The sequence below is a fragment of the Mus caroli genome, chromosome 13 (genome assembly GCF_900094665.2).
Source record: "Mus caroli chromosome 13, CAROLI_EIJ_v1.1, whole genome shotgun sequence".
NCBI classification, from domain to species: domain Eukaryota; kingdom Metazoa; phylum Chordata; class Mammalia; order Rodentia; family Muridae; genus Mus; species Mus caroli.
Window position 1 is genome coordinate 52225904 of NC_034582.1, and position 18358 is coordinate 52244261.

General features: G+C 46.8%; 1 protein-coding gene across 2 annotated transcripts in view; it reads right to left on the bottom strand.

The window, feature by feature from the left end:
• Positions 1–18358, bottom strand: part of Trpc7 (transient receptor potential cation channel subfamily C member 7) — a 120807-nt gene that overhangs the window by 37351 nt on the left and 65098 nt on the right. For both annotated transcript variants that reach the window (XM_029468419.1, XM_021180154.2), the window contains one exon: positions 11283–11499. In XM_029468419.1, coding sequence (XP_029324279.1) covers positions 11283–11499 — 217 coding nt within the window. The remainder of the gene's footprint in view (positions 1–11282; positions 11500–18358) is intronic.

The window sequence follows — 18358 nt, forward strand, 5'->3', positions numbered from 1 at the left end:
GTGGGGGGCGCTATGGGGGACTTTTGGGATAGCATTGGAAATGTAATTGAGGAAAATATGTAATAAAAATATTAAAAATCAAAAAAAAATAAATATCTGTGTTTTTTGATGGTCTTGGGTCACGACCCACAGGTTGAGAACCACTGACCTAGGCTAATACTTTGTTGTGTAGACTTCTAATCCTGTTGCTGTCTGGTACTGGGGCCACCTTGTACTAATATTGTTCACAATCTTTACAACGTCTACTTTAAGCATTTTAGAATGAAATTCCCACCATGTGGAGAGACTGCAGCTAGGAATGTTCTGCCAGTGCCCAAAATGTCATATACACCAAGCTGACACCCCTTCCCTTCCATTGTCACTCCCTCCCATTTCCCCAGTATTCCATGCATTCCTGACTTCTCTGACAAGAAGAGATCGTCCTTTGATGGACTTTGAGTTACATAGTGGGCTTTCAAATGTCAACTCTTTTACCTTAGCAACTAAACAGATCACGTGGCATTGATTCACTTCTCTCTTGACACCTGCAGTTTGTGTGTAATGACCCCAAGGTAGAGCGCCACATCAGAGGTGCAGTGTCAGAACTCCCTGTGGTCTTCTACCATCTCTCTATGTCCAGCAGAGCAGTTACACAGCAGCTCCACCTCTGTCTCTGCCCCTGGACATGTGCATTGTCTCCTGCTTTCCCCCAAGACCGTACACTAAGCCCACTAGGACGGCAGCTCATAATACAAGACAGGCTTCTCTGAGGACTCAGCGGCTGAGAGAGCCTGGCATCAAAGATGCTGCTGCCATTGGACATTGGTGATGGCTCTGTCCTCCAGAGGGAGGCTTCCTGGGTCTCAGTGCCACCTCAGAGCACATGGCAGTGAAGAACCAATTGCCTTCAGTCTTTGGGGACCCTGCCCAAGGACTGGTAGTTTCAACATTTGGTGGTGGAAAAGGCTCTTCAAATAAAAGGGATGGAAATGTTTTTTTCTAAGGCAAAAAATAGTCTGAGAGCAGCTGTAGAAGAGTCATATCTTTGTTTGCTGATGACTGTTGAAGTTCTCACAGTGAGAAGTGTCCCCCCAACCCCTGCAGGTCTGTTTAAAGGACTTCTCACAGCCCTTGTTTGTTTTTCTCTAAACAAAGCCTATGTCTCATGCATACCCCATCAGACTTTGTACAGTAATTCACTGCACAGTAGGTTTCTTAACATCAGAATATACTTTTGTTTGCCTATTTAAAAGTCTCATTAGAAAACCCATCACAGGTGAGGGGGAAAAAAACCACATGGATTATTTATTTATTTTTACTTTATCTCCCCCTAGATTAAAATTACCAGTGTCCCAGCGGATGGGGGAGGGGGGGATCTGTTTTAATTTGGCTAACCGTGGGCTCAGGTTCTAGCCTGACCATTCACTGGCGGTGGGATCTTGGATTTTGAGTGTGGTTTGGAGGAACTTCAAACACTAAAAGCTCCATGAAACAGATGGAAATTATTTTCGCTAGACACTGAAAATGATTCCCTGCCCGGTCAGATGTCCTTGTCAGTCTTCCTAGATTTGAATATTAATCACGGAGGTTAAGTTAAATCATTCCAAGGCCATAAGTAAAAGTAGCATGGGGTGCAGGTTTGGGCAGCTAGAAGGCCCCAGGAGAACAAGAGCGTGTGAAATGAAGTCTTCAGGGAGAGGAACTGGGCCTCCTGCTTCCCAGATGCTAGGGGAGCCCATGGGATCGTACTGAAGCTGAACCCCCGCATGTCGGTCAGAGAAATGTTTACAGTTCAGGAGCCCACGGGGGTGAAGGATGCTCAGTGCTTCCTCCAGGCTAAGTTTCCATTGCTCGAAAACGCCTGGAGCTCAGAGAACAAGGTCGCCGAAAATTAAGAAAGGTGCTTGGCAGAGAAGGGGGCCAGGGCATGCCAGGGAGCCTCAGAGGACATCAGTATCTTGATGTACTAACGTCTGAGTAGTGCCTGCAGTCTGTGTAGAGGGGCTTGGCAGAGGGAAAGGCACTGGCTCCCTTCAGAGTGATCTGAGAGAGAGCTATGTACATTTCTTAAAGAGTCTGGGGCTCCTTATACTCTAACCCAGGGGCTCACATGGCCTATTTCCTTAAGGTACTTTCTCAACATTGGGTCAGCACAAGGTGTTCCTGAGCTCACAGGAAGGGAAGTACACTGAGAAGCTCTCTATCTACCCCTGAGATCCCAACGCTGTCTCAGGGTTAGCATCTCCTCGGTTTACTTGCTTGCCAGGCAGAAGGATGATATCAATAATTTCCCAAGAATTCATCTGTCTCTTCATCCCCTGTCTTCTGATTACAGCAGCCAGCAGTTGTTCAGTATCTTCTGGGTGCCCAGCCCTAGGCTAACAAAGCATTTTACGGACACCACCTGATTCCTCACAACCTCCTAATGGAGAGCTACTGTAACTATTCCCATCTTGAAGATGAAACTCAAGTACAAAGTCGGCGAGTTGGTTGTCCAAAGGCACACAAGCAGCCCAGGCTAAGGCCGGCTCTTTGCTGTCTACTGTGCCATCTGCACTGTGCCCTGCATTTGGCCCAAGCTTAGGCTTTTGGTCTGAAACCATGCATTGGCCAGATGTTGAGGTCCAGGCACCAAACGAGGCTAAAACAACCAAGACACTGCTAGCTGTAGATGCCCGCTTGCCACTTGGCAGTACAGCTAACTCTGATTATGGAGTCAGGGATAAAGGGTCAATGTCACAGTCATAGGACCAAGCAGAGTGCCTGCCCACTGTGTATTTGTAGACACAGGAAAGGTGAATTTATGGAAGAGTGATACTGGGTTAAGGAACAAGAAATTAGCCAGGAGAAGGGGGAAGGATGATCTAGGTATTGGCCGTGGAAACATGGGAGAAATGGTGGGTCTAGGGTAGTGGTTTTCAACCTTCCTAATGCTGTGACCCTTCAATACAGTTCCTCATATTGTGGTGACCCCCAATCATAAAATTATTTTTGTTGCTACTTCATAACTTAATTTTGCTACTCTTATGAATCATAATTGTTTCAGGGTTTTACTGCTATGAACAGACACCATGACCAAGGCAACTCTTATAAGGAGACATTTAATTGGGGCTGCCTTACAGGTTCAGAGGTTCATTTCAGCCCATTTATCGTCATGGTGGGAAGTATGGCAGCATCCAGGCAGGCATGGCGCTAGAGGAGCTGAGAGTTCAAGGAGGCTGGCTTCCAGGCAGCTAGGAGGAGGGCCTCAAAAGCCCATCCCTACAGTGACACTCTTCTTCCAAGGAGGCCACACCCACTCCAACAAGACCACACCTCCTAGTCATGCCACTCCCTGGGCCAAGCATATTCAAACCACCACAGATGTTGTGTTTGGACACCCTGGCTAAATTCCCAAAGCCTCCATTAAAAGAGTGAATTTGTTAAGAACCAGGAAGAAATCACTGAAGCAGGACTGTGTGGTTTTTCCTCTTGACTAACCGTGGAGGCGTGATTCCACAACTCAGACTCAACCATGCCCTCGGAGATTATAATCCTGGTGGGCTTCGGCGAGGGAGCTGGTGCAAGAACTGAAAGCCAGCCAGGGGGAGAGCAAGCTGGTGAGAGGGACAGCCAGGATGGTTTCCAGACAGGCAGTTCCAGGCTCTTCTTCTTTTGGGTATTTGCATATATGTGATGCTGTCCTGGTATTTGCACCTCATCCCATCAGTGGGGATTCCCAGGCTGCTTGCAAGCTTGGGAGAAAACAGCAGCAGGGCTGGAGCACTGGCTCATCCAGTGAGCACCAAGCCTGCCAACCCAGTATGTCCCCAGAACCCACACAGTCAGAGGAAAGCAGAGACCGTTGCAAGCTGCCCTCTGGCCTTCTCATGTGTGCATATCTACCCCACTGTGAAAGAATGAATAACAACCGTAATGAAAAATTAAAAAACAAACACACAAAAAAGCAATGCCAGGTTCTTCTGAGACTACAGAGAGAAAGTCTTCCCCCCAAAAGGTTCCTAGATGGGGGGACCACGCCTTAGGAGAGTCTTCTGGTCTTCATGGCTCTCTGGAATGTTGCAGTTCTCTGAGGGGCATCTCTAGAGACACCCTTTCCGTTGACTATGCTCCAGGAGTCGCTGCTTTGATGGGAAGCCAGGCAGCAGCTGTGACTGTCCTCCAGCTGGGCTGTGGCTCACTCTGCCAAGGCTTCCTTCAGCAGCTCCATAGATGGCAGGACTTACCAGCAAGTTTGCCCCTCCTTCTCAGGTATACCCTCCATGCTGTGTTCTCTTGGGCGCTAGTCTCTCTCTGATGCAGTCTTCTTAGTCCCCATGACTTTGATTCCCCCTGCGGGAATTTTCTTGCATTTTGCAATAGCTTGGTAAAACATTCGGAGTGACAGAGGAGGCCCTTCTGACTTTGACTGTCCCACAGGCCGTGTTGGGGAGGAGGGATACTATGCCCGGGAGGAGGAGAGTGGTAGGGAACCGAGAGTACTGCTATGACATGTGACCACTGAATGAAATCACTGAGGAGACCAGATGGCCCCTGTGGGGAGGGTGAGTCAGCCACACATTTGCTCGGCTGTAGAGACGCTCAGTCAGGCATACAGTCTGGCCGGTGCTCGTGTTAGGGAGAAAGAGAAGGGGCCAGGAGGAAGGGGACTCGGGGTTTGGAGTGGGTTGGTTTATAATGGCCTCATCTGAAGAAGACCTTTGAGAGTCTGGCGGTTGGGGGTCTAAGTCTGTGGTAGACTGCATGCTTCGTGTACACGAGGCCCTAGAGTCCGTTTTTTCAGGATCTTTCTCACACAAAGACCTGAACAGTAATGGACACTGATGAACAAGAACCACGTAGATCCCTGCAGGAGGAACAGCTCGGGAAGGGGCTCTGGGGCAGAAACCATCAAGGAGAACAGAGGAAGAGCTGACGAGTGAGTGAGTGAGTGAGTGAGTGAGTGAGTGAGTGAGTGAGTGAGAGAAACCAGAGAAGGGATTGGAGAGCTGAGGACATCCTAGGCTGGTGTAATGGCACTAGCTGTCACTGGGAAGGAGATGGGTAGCTATGCAAGTTTTGAGACAGCGACAAGAGGTGATTACGGTTCGATGGATCACTCCCACTCCTGTGTTGAGGCATGGGAAGGGGAAGGGCAGGAGCAAGAGCTCTGAACAGGACCCCTTCTTGGTGGTAAGACCTCCATCCCTGAAAGGAGCAGGCTGGGCTTGCTCAAGACCCCAAGGTCCCAAGGTCCTTTTTACCTCTTGAGCTGCATTTGGGAAGGAGGGAGTGACAGCTGGCCCGGATACTACAGCTATACATCTGGTGTGTCACTGGACAGGAGATTTGCGCATCTGTGTTGGCCACTGGTTAAAGGCTTTCTTAGCTGTGACAGGGAGCAGATGTCCAAGAACATCAGCAGGGGACGAGGCTACTTCATGCTCTTCCTTGGTTGAGCGGCTTAGTTGCTGGATCTCAAGGCATGATAGCACAAGGAACCGTTTGTAGACAGTGTGCTCAGATCTTTCAAAGTCATTACTTCTGCAATCACTAAAGAGCTCCAGCAGGTATTTAGGGCAGGATTACATGGGTCGTATTTACTGTTGTTTTCCTGGTACCTGGCGAAGTACCTAATCCTTGATAAAATGCTTAACATTTAGATGTATCTCTTGAGAAAGGGCGATGAAATAGAAAATGCCAGCCAAGACTGTCAATGCACCTCCAATCAGTGTCAGCCACACCCTTTGCTTCATGCCCTCAATATGACCTTGTCCCCTGTTACAGTGAATAATAGAGTGTCCATGCCCCTGGAAAGGCCAGGTCCTGGACATGGACACCAGATCCCATTCCTGCCACCTACTTAGGCCAAACCTCAGGGCTCAGCAGTCTGTGCTCTGTTGGCAGCAGCCCTGGCTCCTTCCTCTGGCTCACGGCCCGCCACTCTCTGGGTCTTCCTTTGCTAGATAAAGCTCACGTTCCCAAAGGTTAGCCTTGCTGTGCCCTGTGGCTGGGTCCTTAGTTTATGAGAGTGAGTGATGGGGTAATTTGCTTAAATATACTGACACACTCAAATTTGTTTCTGACCCCACCCCTGCTTCTCCTCCAAAGTTCATGTGCACACACTACTGACTACTTGACCTTCTCTCTCAAGTGTCTGATATACTCTGGTTCTCTCCACATGGTAGAAATCTTTGCCCTTTGGGAAAAAATATCTATAATATATATCTCAAACTGGAGTCTTCATTTCTCTCTCTTCTTCTTCTCCAAAACGCCTCCCCCAATCCCTATGTTTCCCATCCTAGTGAATGACTTCCTTTTAGACCACTTTGTAAGTCTCTGTCCCCAACAGTTCTCTCTTCTCACATCTCACATGTGACTCTACGCCACTTGTTCTTACTAACCATTTGATGTCCAACTTACTATAGGGACATCAGGACTGGCACCCTGCCTCTGCCCCTGTCCCACAGCCATCCATCCTTAGCTCAGCGCTCTTGGACACACTGAAGCCTCGTGATGTCACTTCCGTTACAGCCTACAAAGCCTCTACCCACGTGGCCATCACCGTTCTCGCTGAGGGTGAAGATCTCAGAAACACTTGTTTGGAACATGTCCAACTTGCTACCAATTCTAGGCTCAGGGTATGCCACCCCTTCTGGCTAAAATGCTTTCAGACTCCCACAGTAGGGGTTAAGATGCTCTCTGGCTGCTCAGGTGTTCTGGTGAAATCTGAAGACAGGAAGTGAGAGGAATCTACTTCCCCTTTACAGAAGGTTCATTACTGATTAGATGTAGGAAGACACAGAGGAACTATTTCCTTTTACTCCCCCCCCAGTATGTCTCCCCACTTCTCTCTCTCTCTCTCTCTCTCTCTCTCTCTCTCTTTCACCTCCAGTCAGGCTCTTCCTCTATAGCCCAAGATGACTTCACATTGGTGATTTTGCTGCCTCAGCTGCCAAGATTGCAAGTGTGTGTGCTACCATGGCCTGGCCTCTTTGGTTCTGATAAAGGTTTCTGCATCAGTTTTAGAGAATGCATCTTGATTTCTGCCTCCAGAAATTAAATAACACGAAGAACCACTTGCAGACATTAGAAAGAGCCGTCACTGGAGAGTGGCCCCCTATGTCAATGGGAAGGCCATGGCCCACCTGCGGTGCTCAGAGGGAGTCCAGAGCATAGCAGCAGGGTCACTGGCAACAGAGAGAGGGGTGACAGGATGTGCTATGACAGGCCTCTGTGGGAAGGGTGCTGTGCAAGCCTGAGAACAAACCCACAAGCACAGACACGCAGAAGGGACCAAGACTTGGGATGTTTATGTCGGTTCCATGGCTGAATTCCACACACAACAGCCAGAAAGCTCACCCGCATGGGGAGACGTTTGAGCTGTGACCACCCAGAACTGAAAGGTATTGTTGACACCCGAGGCCTCTAGTAAAGACCCCCGAAGTGAGTTCTACAGCACAGAAGTAAGCAGTCATGGTAAAATCGGCAGCAGCTGCTTAGTCCTTGTGGTAAAGCTCTCCAGAGGCCTTCTAACGAAATCTGAAAAATGACTCGGTGATACACAAAAGCGTATTACCCAGTCTGCATAAGGCCAGGCTTTAGAAGGAAGGCCATGCTGTGGTTTGTAGTTTGTTCTGGTAGGCCCATCCCTACCAAAACAGAGGCTCGATGTGCCAGTGTTGGGAGGTTGGGGCCATCAGGGGCCTACTGGGTCATGGGTGTGGATTAGTGTTTTGCTCACACCAGTGGCTTCTTGGCGCTATGGAGGATTGGTGGCCGGGTTGCCATGAGGAGAAGTTGCCCTGGTGTCGCCTTCCCACATTAAGGATTTGTGGTCAGCCTTGCCCAGTTTCCCTTTTCTCCACCCTGTGTTATTTTGAAGCAAGGTCGGGGATCATGAAACCACATACTTGGCTTTGTCCCCCACATTCCACCACGCCGTCCTTGTCAGACACAGCTGCCCCATCTTAGGCATCCCCCTCCACAGGCAAGAGCAAGATAATCCTATTTGCTTTAGGGGTTACCCAGCCTTAGGTTTTCTGTTATAGCAAGAGCAATGGCTCAGGCAGCAAACCCAGATGCTCAACAACACAGTTTGAGAAGTACTCATCGATCGCTGTCGATAGATGTCAACTGCTAGGAGAAAGGCTAATGGGGGCGGGGAATTACACAAAAGTGACAGAATTTAAAAAGCACCATAAATATAGGCAATATATTCAAGGATTTACAGGGAAATGCAGGCACACTGAGGAAGGAAATGAGAGATATAAAGATATAAAAAGAATTGAGAAATATGAAAAGAATATAAATTTCATGAAGTGAAAAGTATATCTGAAATGAAAAAAAAAAGTTACCGGGATTAAAATTCACAGGCATGGCCAACAAAGCCATGAGTGAGCGGGACCAAAAAGAAAAGAGGAAAAAACAGACTTTACTATGAGGCAGTACTTGACATAGCCCTGACTAGCCTGCAACGTACAGTGTAGACCAGGACGGCCTTGAACTCCCAGAGATCTACCTGCCTCTGCCTCCAGAGTGCTGGGATTAAGGTGTGTACTACTCTGTATCTGGTGATAATACATTGCTTGTTTGTTTGTTTTAACAGATGAAAGTTTCATGATTCCAGGCCTTGTTTCAAAATAACACGGGATGAAGGAAAAGGGGAAGCGGCCAGATTGGCCATGGATCCCTAATTATTCAAGATGGGAGACAGACACATGGGCTCATTCCTCTCGAGTTTTGTATTTTTAAAAATTATCTGTAATAAACATTTTGCAAGTTCCTCCCCTTTAGTAAGAAAGCGAAGGCTCCCCACCACCCACCCTGTATTGAGCAAGGCAAGAAAGAGGCCAATGTGAGTGGCTCTTGTCTTCTCCAGCATCCAGCACTTCCGATGGTTAAGTCCTGAAAATTCGGCTCTGCTCTGACGGGCACACATCAAGTTGTGTAAGTATTGAGAGCCGCCATCTGGAGACACACCTGCCCTATTGTGTTAAGGCTCTGACACCTAGCAATAAGAGGCCTCAGGAAAATGTCACGGCCTAGGAGGCTTAGCTCAAAGTAACTGTATTTGTTTAAAGAAAGGGACCCTGTACTCACTGAAGTCTGGAGTGCAGGTAGGAAAGTGGGGTGAGAGACTTGTACTGTAAATACTTTAAATTTTTTACTCATAAACTCAGAATGTGAATGTTTGAAAGAGCCTAGTGTTGTAAAGTGTTTGATGTTGTTAAACCAGGGGGCTGTCTGAGAGAGGCCTGGGGTAGGTTCTGAACTGCAAAAGGCCACAGACGTAACTCATACCAGGCTTCGGTGTCTTCCCTATTCAACTTTAGTGTCGATGACGTGAGTAAACAATTCTTTGGCCACAGGTTTGCCAGCTGATCACATGTCCCTGGGACGCATGGCATGCTGTCCTGACTGCCCCAGGTCAACACATTCTCACGTTTTCCACTTGCCCACTTTGTGGTGCAGTGTAGGGCCCACTTATCCAGGTGTTCCCAGGTTGGGCAGCAACGATGTTCTCTGGTGGTTTATCTCTTGTAACTTTCTTGGGCTACATATCAGTACAGGCCATGTGTTACGGAGTCTTTTTACATATCTGGTCATGATTTTGCTGTTTGATGGCAAAAACACTTTGATCCTGATTACTTTTTGTGACTTAATACTTGTAAATATAATAATTATACAAATATTAAATATTTGTCAGGAAAGCAAAATCTGGGTGAATACTGTTAAACTAATTTAATTAATTGACCAACTGTCATTACTGCACAGTAATTCAGTTCTTTTAAAACTTTTATTTCACTAGAAATATCCCCCATTACATCCAGATCTTTGCAGTATAAAGTTTACAGCTTATTAGCGTTTTGTTTATTTATTATATCCCTGATGATAGCTTTGGCAAGTTTTCAATTTTTCTCCTGTCAACTGATTTGCAGTTTTCAGTGTTAGAAAAAAGAAATCAGTAGCATTTTTCTGCTATTTTAGCCATTTCCAGTAATAAACGGGAGGCATGGGGAACCATTTCCTAGGCAATTGTGGCAAACCTTGGAAGCACAAATCATCAGCACAGATAGGAATCCACAACCATTTAGCACACTAATTTAAACAAATAACTCATTACTGTAGAGAGAGCATCTTGTGTATTGTGTGGATGCTTCACCTGTCAATTAAAAAGCCTCTGGCCTGTGGCTTAGGCAGGAAATAGAGGTGGGACATCGGGAAGAGAATGAATTCTGGGAGAGAAGAAGGCAAGGAGAGGAGCCCAGAAAGATGAGGAGATGGACACAGGGCATCTGAGCAGAGCTAACCGGCCACATGGCAAAATGTAGGTTGAAATAAGTGGGTTACCTTTAGTTATGGTCTAGTCAGAGAAGGGCCTAGCTATATGGCCAAGGTATTTGTAAACATAACTTGAGCCTGAGTCTTATTTTTGGAAGTATGGGACTAGGAGGCAGAACCAGGACTTAAACTTCAACATGTTACTCTCTATGTCGGTGTGTGTGTGTGTGTGTGTGTGTGTGTTTTAACTTGGCATAAGCTAGAGTCATCTTGGAAAAGAGACTCTCAATTGAGAAAATGCTTCCATTGGACTGGACCATAGGCAAGTCTGTGGGAGATTCCATTGACTAATAATTGATGAGGAAGGTCCCAGCCCACTGTGGGCAGCGCCACCTCTGGGCAGGTGGTCCTGCCTGATAGAAACATAGCAGGCTGAGTAAGCCAGAAGGACCAAGCCAGTAAGCAGCACCCCTCTATTGCCTGTGCTTCAGTTTCCCCCTCCAGGTTCCTGTCCTGAGTCCCCTCAGTAGCCTGTGACCCAGGATCTGTAAGCCAAATAAACCCTTCCTCTCTAGGTTCCTTTTGATCAAGATCTTTATCGTAGCAATAGAAACTTAACTAAGGCACTACCCAAATTTTAGGTAATATTTACTATACAAAGTCCACATATTTGGATTAACACAAGCGTACTTTAAGCTATGAATTCTAAGTGTCCTTTAAGCTACAAAATTTTACCATTCTTAAAATAGGCTTGTTCTAAGGCTCGTAGGAATCTTAAATGATCAACACGTTTCCCAGGCAAAACCCCTTTATAATCATATACAGTGCACCTGTATGCAAGAGTGCCTGGCAGGTGCCCCTCCCTAAACATTTCCTTTCAAACCTGGGGTTCGTGTGTCGCCTGCCTCTTGTACAGCATCTTGACTTTCGTGTTGGACATCACATCAGCCAGGAGTATGAACAGACTCAGAAGGGGAGTCTAGAGTCGGTACCTAGTGATGTCAGCCAGAGAGACGGGAAAGACAGAGCAGCTGGCTTACCTAAGACCCACTTCATGATGAGCATCTCCGTCCAGGAGAACTGTGTGGTTTTCACTCTGAAGATCTGTTTGGGGTAGTCTGTGAAGGTCTCATTGGGCAGAGTCTTAACGCCCTCAAACCGGTCAGAGGCGTTCACAACTAGCAGTCCCAAGAAGATGGTAAAAGACACCGCATGGGCCACAAACTTCATGAAAGGGCTCCTCAGGGTTTGTCCTAGCTGGAGACAAAGTGTATACAGCACATGTTAAAATGACAGCTTGGGCGGGGACAGGTCCTCTGCAGCACATTGCTTTGTTTCACAGACCCACAGTCTAGCCAGAGACTCCCCCATCTTGGACAGAAACTGGAAGGAACATAGATGTTTTCTCTTGCACTTATACATGAGCAGCTGCGCAACCAAACCTATGTTCTACTGACTTCAAAGTTTTCTTTTCTATTTACAAGTGCCAGGAGAAGGGGCTAAAGGAACAGCACACACATCTGACACATAGTCAGGTTACATCTGTGGACCTTGGTACCCTCAGCCTCATGGATACGGTCTTCCACCCTTCCAATCTGAGGAAACGGTATCTAACCAGGACCTACATCTTAAAAGTGCACACCAAGCTTTACCCATGTGCTTGGGTTTAGTGGCTGTTTCTGTTTTTCTTGTATTTACTCAGAGCTGCGCGCTTCCTGATATTAAGTTAGCTGTACTTCCATAAAGTTTGTCATGCCTTGATATTTATATCTTTGCATTTTTCTTTTTGATTAATTTTCAACTCAGGGATTATTTGCTTTGCATTCGTATGAGACTTTTTTTTCCTTCCTTGAAAAATGTCTACAGTAAAGCAGTAGAGTCATCATTTGAAGGCTGGAGCTACATCGGGAAGGCCTGTCTCCAAGACATTTATAACTTTATAGCAGCATGTATACAGAACACAGGCCTCACGATGCTGTCTTAAAATTCACTGGTTTCTCCTTATGACCTGTTAGTCGGTGTGGTTGTTCCCACTGAGTCTAGAATGACCCAGAATTCGCCTGCCTTCCCAGGGAGCAAGCATGAGTGGCATCTTCTCTGTCTAATGACATGCCAGCTAAAGGTCACCGTGCTGATGAGATCCCAGGGGTCTTTGCTAGGCCACCTTTGTCACTCTCACCAAGCCTGACCCTTCCCCCAGGCATACTGAAAAGGAAGAGAATCTCTTTAGCAGCCCAGCTCCTTCTCCAGGGTGGATTCAGTTAGGACCTGAACTGACATTCACCTGTTATCTCACTTAGGAGTCCCGGAGGGAAATGTCACCTGGGAGACTCGGTATTGGCCTGACTGAATGTCAGCCGCAGGGACTTCTCTAAGGCAAGACTCCCTGGATTACAGCCGTATTCAGACTACGTTTGCACATCAAATACTTTGATGATATTCTTCTGATGTGTTTTAATAAGTAACCACCCCTGTTCTCGTTGTCAGGATAACATGATTTCTAATTGTTTCGATGTCATGGGACACATTTATTGGAATTTTAATATGCAGCTGGTTTTTAATCTCTTTAAAACATTCATGACCCAGCTAGTGGTTAGGAGTCCATGACCATGTTCAAAGTCACTGGTGTGCACATGTCCGTTATTGTGAGATACACTAGGAACAACTCCAGTGGGGTAGAGAGATGTTAGTCTGACAACAATAGACCCACAAACTCCTACCTAGTAACATGTCTATATACTTTAATGCTGTAAGTTACTATATATAAATATCTGCCTTCATTGACCTTGTGATATTTTTGACAGTAGGGACATATGCTAATTTGATAAGGTAGAATGAAGGACAGAGGATCTCACAAGAATTCAGTAGGCTCAAGCTGTGTCTGAATTACACCATGGTGTGCTTTGGTTTGTTACGCATAAGATATCTAGTTTGAGTTTTCCAACATTTTAGCTATGAGTATTACCATCTTAAGAGACTTATTTTTCCAACCATCTGACCTAGGACATCCTTAAGGATTCATCAAATTGTTCCTAAGTAGCCATCACATAGTGTCTTGTTCCTGTCTGAGTTTTCATAAGCAGCAAGGGGGAGATGGTGAATTCTGGGAGAGCCATTGAGGAACAGACATGGCTACCAGCTCTGTGTCTTGCAGAAGGTCCATCAAAGGAAGACAGAGACACTTTGAGAAAGACACAGCTCTTAAAAGCTCACCAGCCATCTCCCTGAGGGCTGTATGTGGGGTTTCCCACTGACAAGCCATGTGTAGAGAAAAGGAGTTTCCATCTCCCCACTCGAGTCAGGCACCTGCCTCTTGCCTAAACTGGCTATGGGAGTCCCCTTTCAGCATAGCATCTTCTAGCAGAAGATGAACCCCTAAAAACGATTCTGTTTACTGTAGAATGCAACAAGAAGTTAATCTCACAATGCCCTGCACTGATTTGGAAGCTACCCTGGTCTCCATTTTCACTTGATGTAGACAATAGGGTGGGAAGGCAAGATTAGGGATTGATGGACCTTCTTCTGAATTTGAAAGCATCCCTATGGGTAAGCCATTGGCAGATGAGAGCCAGTCATTCAGAGGCTCTTCCCCTTCCTTCTTCTCCTCCTCCTCTTCCTCCTTTTCTTCCTCTTCCTCCCTCTCTTCCTCCTCCCACTCCTCCTCCTCCCTTATCCTCCTCTCCCCCTCCTCCCACCCTTTTTCCTTTTCCTGCTTCTTCCTCTTCTTCATCTCTTTTTTGAGACAGGCTGGCCCCAACCTCATGGCAATCTTCTGCCTCAAGTAATGGGGTTATAAAGATTTGCCTGTGCTGTGTGTGTTTATGTGTGAGTGCGTGTGTTTATGTATGTGAGACTGTGTATGTTTTTGTGTGTGAGTTTAAGTGTGTGTTTATGTGTGGTTGTGTGTATGAATGTGAGTGTATATTTATGTGTGTGTGAATGTGTATTTATGTGTGTGTTTACATGTGTGTGTATGTTTATGTATGTGTGAGTGATTGTGTGTGTGAGTATGTGTATGAATGTGTGAGTGTATTTATGTGTGATTTCCTGTTTTACCAATAAAGATAATTTTTGCAGCAAAGTATGTCAGGGAAGAACTGCTTTCCACAAGCCTGACTGATGAGCCAAGAGAGTAGACAAAAGACCAACCAGTAAGGCCTCTCAGCTCTGGGATTGTTAGAGCTAAGTCAGGGTTATAGGTTTAGGTTTAGCCCCAGCTATTGCTGGGGCATTGGGAGATGTGGGTCACAGTTCACTTTGCCTACAGTGCACAGGCTGTGACCTGGAAATGTGCTGAAGCCCCTCCATCACTACTGAGGCCTGTGAGTGAGAGCATGGCAGTTGCCTTGAGCCTGTTCTGGTACTTGGGAGGATGAGGCAGGAACACCAGGAATTTGAGAGCAGTCTGGACTCTACAGGGAGTTCCAGGCTAGCCCAGGGAGTAGATGTCATTTTAAGCAAAATCAAGGGCTGGAGAGATGGCTCGGAGGCTTAGGGTTCTTGCTGCTCTTGCAGAGGACCTAAGCTTGGTTCTTAGCACCCATATCGGGTAACTTACAAATCACCTGTAACCAGCTCCAGGGGAGACAGCACTCTCTGCAGGCTCCTATGGGTACCTTCACCCTAGTGGCATACATTCTCATAGACATACAACACATTTAAAACAAATTAAGAGCAACAAAATCCAAATAGAAGAAGCCTAACCTAGGGCTCAGGTATCTTCCTTTTTATGACAGTGGATTATTTTTGGAGCCTGAAATCAGGGCATTCTCACATTACAGTGTGAGGCCACCCTTCGTTCAGGGGCTAAAGAAGTACTAGGTGATGTTGGTTATTACAAGACAGGGTTCCCTAAGGGGAAAGGGAACAAGCAGGGTCTGGCCTGTGGTTGACTTCTCTTTTCTAGGAAAGTTGGCAAGTGGCTGTACTGGAGCTGTGTGTAGGCGCGCAGATGCTATTGCAGTAACCATGGGCAAATCTCTTGACCTATAGACACTCAGTAGCAGTCACAATGCCACAGATGGTTGATTGACTAGTGTCTCTGTTTGTTCTGTAAAATGGGAATGAAAAAAATAGATACTCGCCTGTGGTTAATGTAAGTGATGACTGATGTAACAACTGGCCAACAGCAACTGCTCTGTAGGGAGTTATCTACGGGAATGATGGTCAAGGAATTCTCCTAGTGTGTAACCTGAGAGACTTGATTCTTTGAAATTTTTTCATTAGGTTTTTCATTAGATTTACTTATTTTGTGGAGTTCCTGCCCCCATTTATGTTATGACCCATGTGTGCCTGGTACTCTCAGAGGTCAAAAGAGAGTGTCAGGTCCCCTGGATCTGGAGCTGCCATGCGGATCCTGGGAACAGAACCCTAATTCTCTATAATAGCAACAAGCTCTCTTACCACTGCGCCATTTCTCCAGCCCCTTGGCTGACTCTTGGCAGGTATGTATGCAAGGGTTCATGAAGGACCCACACGGGGATCATTGTGCATGCCATGAGCCTGTTTGGAGTGCCGGCTATGTGGAACTAGAGGAGACAGAGAGAAAACAGCTGTCAAGCGTGGGGCCTTCCCTTAAGGGCTGCTCGTTTCCTAGTGGGGAGAGACACAGATTAAAAATGATGGCGAAAACCTAAATGAGGATTAACAGTGTAGGACTCAGACTGTGCACAGCAGCAGAGTGTCCAGCCTCTGGTATGACCCAGTCCTGTCCCAGCAGGTGCCTGCTGCTGGACTGTCCCTAGGGACTTGGTGGCAGAAATGTAAGAGGAGCCCTGGTGAGCAGACACATGGCTCCTTCCATCACCGCGACTAGAAAGTTGCATTGCGATTTCCTGTGGCTTAGGCTTGCTTTCTGGTAGAAAGAGATGCAGGGAGCGGGGCAGTGAACCCTTTGGATCCTCAGTTCTCTTCTGGTTGGTGCCTGGACTGCATGGACTGGGGAATCCTTCAAAGCTGCTGAAACCCTGTTCTCCCAATAGAGGCCAGGGAAGCAGAGGCTTGTTTGGAACGGGGAGGGGAGTACCTACAAATAGGTGGATAGTCTTTCCAACAGGAGCTGTGTAGCAGGAAGGATTGGTAGACTGCACACTGCAAAACATCTGGTTGGATTCTAGAACTGTTTAGTTTTCCCTGTCTGACTCCTGGGACCGATTTTGGCAATAGCTGGAGAGTGAGGGTTAACGATAAGGAAGCAGCTTCTCCCATCACGGCGTCTACTCAGTCCTCCCTGCTGAAGAGACCCTGCCTGAGATTTTAGCAGGCCCACAACCTAGCAAAAGCCGGCTAATCAGTCACAAAGGCCCTTGGGCACAGGAGTCCCTGCTGAGAGAATAAAGATGCTAAGAAATGATTTAACCCAATGCCCCTATTTTAAAGAACTCACTGGCTTCACACTGGCTTCCCGGCCATGTCCATGTTGGCGATGGGAGTGAGGAATGAGGAACAAAAATCTCTGTTATTTTCCCTTGATTCTGAAAAGCCGGTCCAAAGCCCAGGTCTGCACTCACCCTTACCTGCACACACCTGCTGCTGGCTAATGCTCTTCAAACGACAAATCAGTGAGCCGAATTTCTATTGATATACCTGGCTGTGCAATCTCCTTATTTAACTCCCTTAGAAACACCCCAAACGTTAATAATGAGTTCATCTCAGAAGGCCAGTCAGACAATCTCAGTGTTGGTAATTGTCCCTCCGTTAGGATAGCAGCTGATAAGGAGGAAGATGTACCACTGGGTTGGGGGACAGAGCCTCCTGACAGTCACTACACATTGGTGGTCGTGACCTAGCTGATGAAGTTTGGCAGTGCTATTTTACAAGTCCGCTTATAAACAAATATGGCGGTCTAATATCTTATCTGGGCACGTGATGATGTCACTGGAACATGGAATCCCTGGAATGGCACTAGGTTCTCCACGAGACTACAGAAATAGCTATCAAGGCTGTGACCTCACTAGAAGATCGGCCTATTAGATTGCTCTGCACTGCTCTCCTCCTGGAAGGCCATGGTACTCTGTGCATCGGGAGGCCCTCTGAAAGGCTGGCTTTGTCACACGAAAGATTTGACCTCCCTGTAATTCCCAGCAACATCTCTGCCAAACTTGAAAGATGATTTTTCCCCCTAAGTGGTAAAAGGAAAGACTAAAAATATCTCTACTCTTTTATCTGTCCCTTAGCTGCCTCAAAGCAATCTTGACAAGCGTTTTAATGAGGGACTCTCTCCTTGTAACAGTGGCACCACTGAGAGTCATCCCACGTGACAGACTCAGGCCTGTCAGTCACTACTCACCGTGCTCCCCAGTTGCTCGGAGAGTTGGGAGTCCAATAAATGTGCTGAAGAGACAAGTGGCTTGATGGCCAGCTTTGTTTATTTCAAGTGCTCTATTACTTTGGTCTCACTCAACAGTTTTGGAGCACCAAATGTCAACCAAGTTTTTGAAAAGAGGGAAGGAAGCCCCAGTCAAAGGCTAAATCATCCTGTAATAATTTCTCCCATAACATTCCAAAAGGTGAATGTTAGTCTGACCTCTATATCTCTATGTTAGCTTTCTGAACTCGCTGGGACTGGAAACCCCCAAATGCCCTCCCTACAATCATAACTCCTTTGGAGGCAGGGTTGAGCATGTTTATATTATCTTCTAAGTCTTCTCAGCCCGACCACAACTTTAAGAAGACGTAGAATCTTGCCCAAGGAACCCAGGCAGACGGCGTGCCTGGCAGACAGAGGTGCTCCATGTGCTGCTGTTGGCTGGGCCGGGCTCTGGAAGCTGTCACAGGCAGCTTTGTCAGGGTAGGAAGAGGGGAGACGGGAGTGTCGGGGATGTGGGGTGTGGCTGGCTGGTAGCCATTCCTTCATCATGTTGTTAATGACTGAACTCCCTAGGGTGTGCTTTGAGGCCCAGAGAGAGTAAAGGCAGATGTTCCCTTCGTGGTGTGTGTGTGTGTGTGTGTGTGTGTGTATGTTATGGTGGGGGCATTCAATTCTACTACAGACTATTTGGTTGCAGACTGGAAACACAGCCTTATTATATGTACCTGAAATCTACAGCCAGCAACAATCTAGCTGGAGTCTAATTACTTTCTTTGTGAGATTTTAAGCTCATTAAAAAAAGAAAGA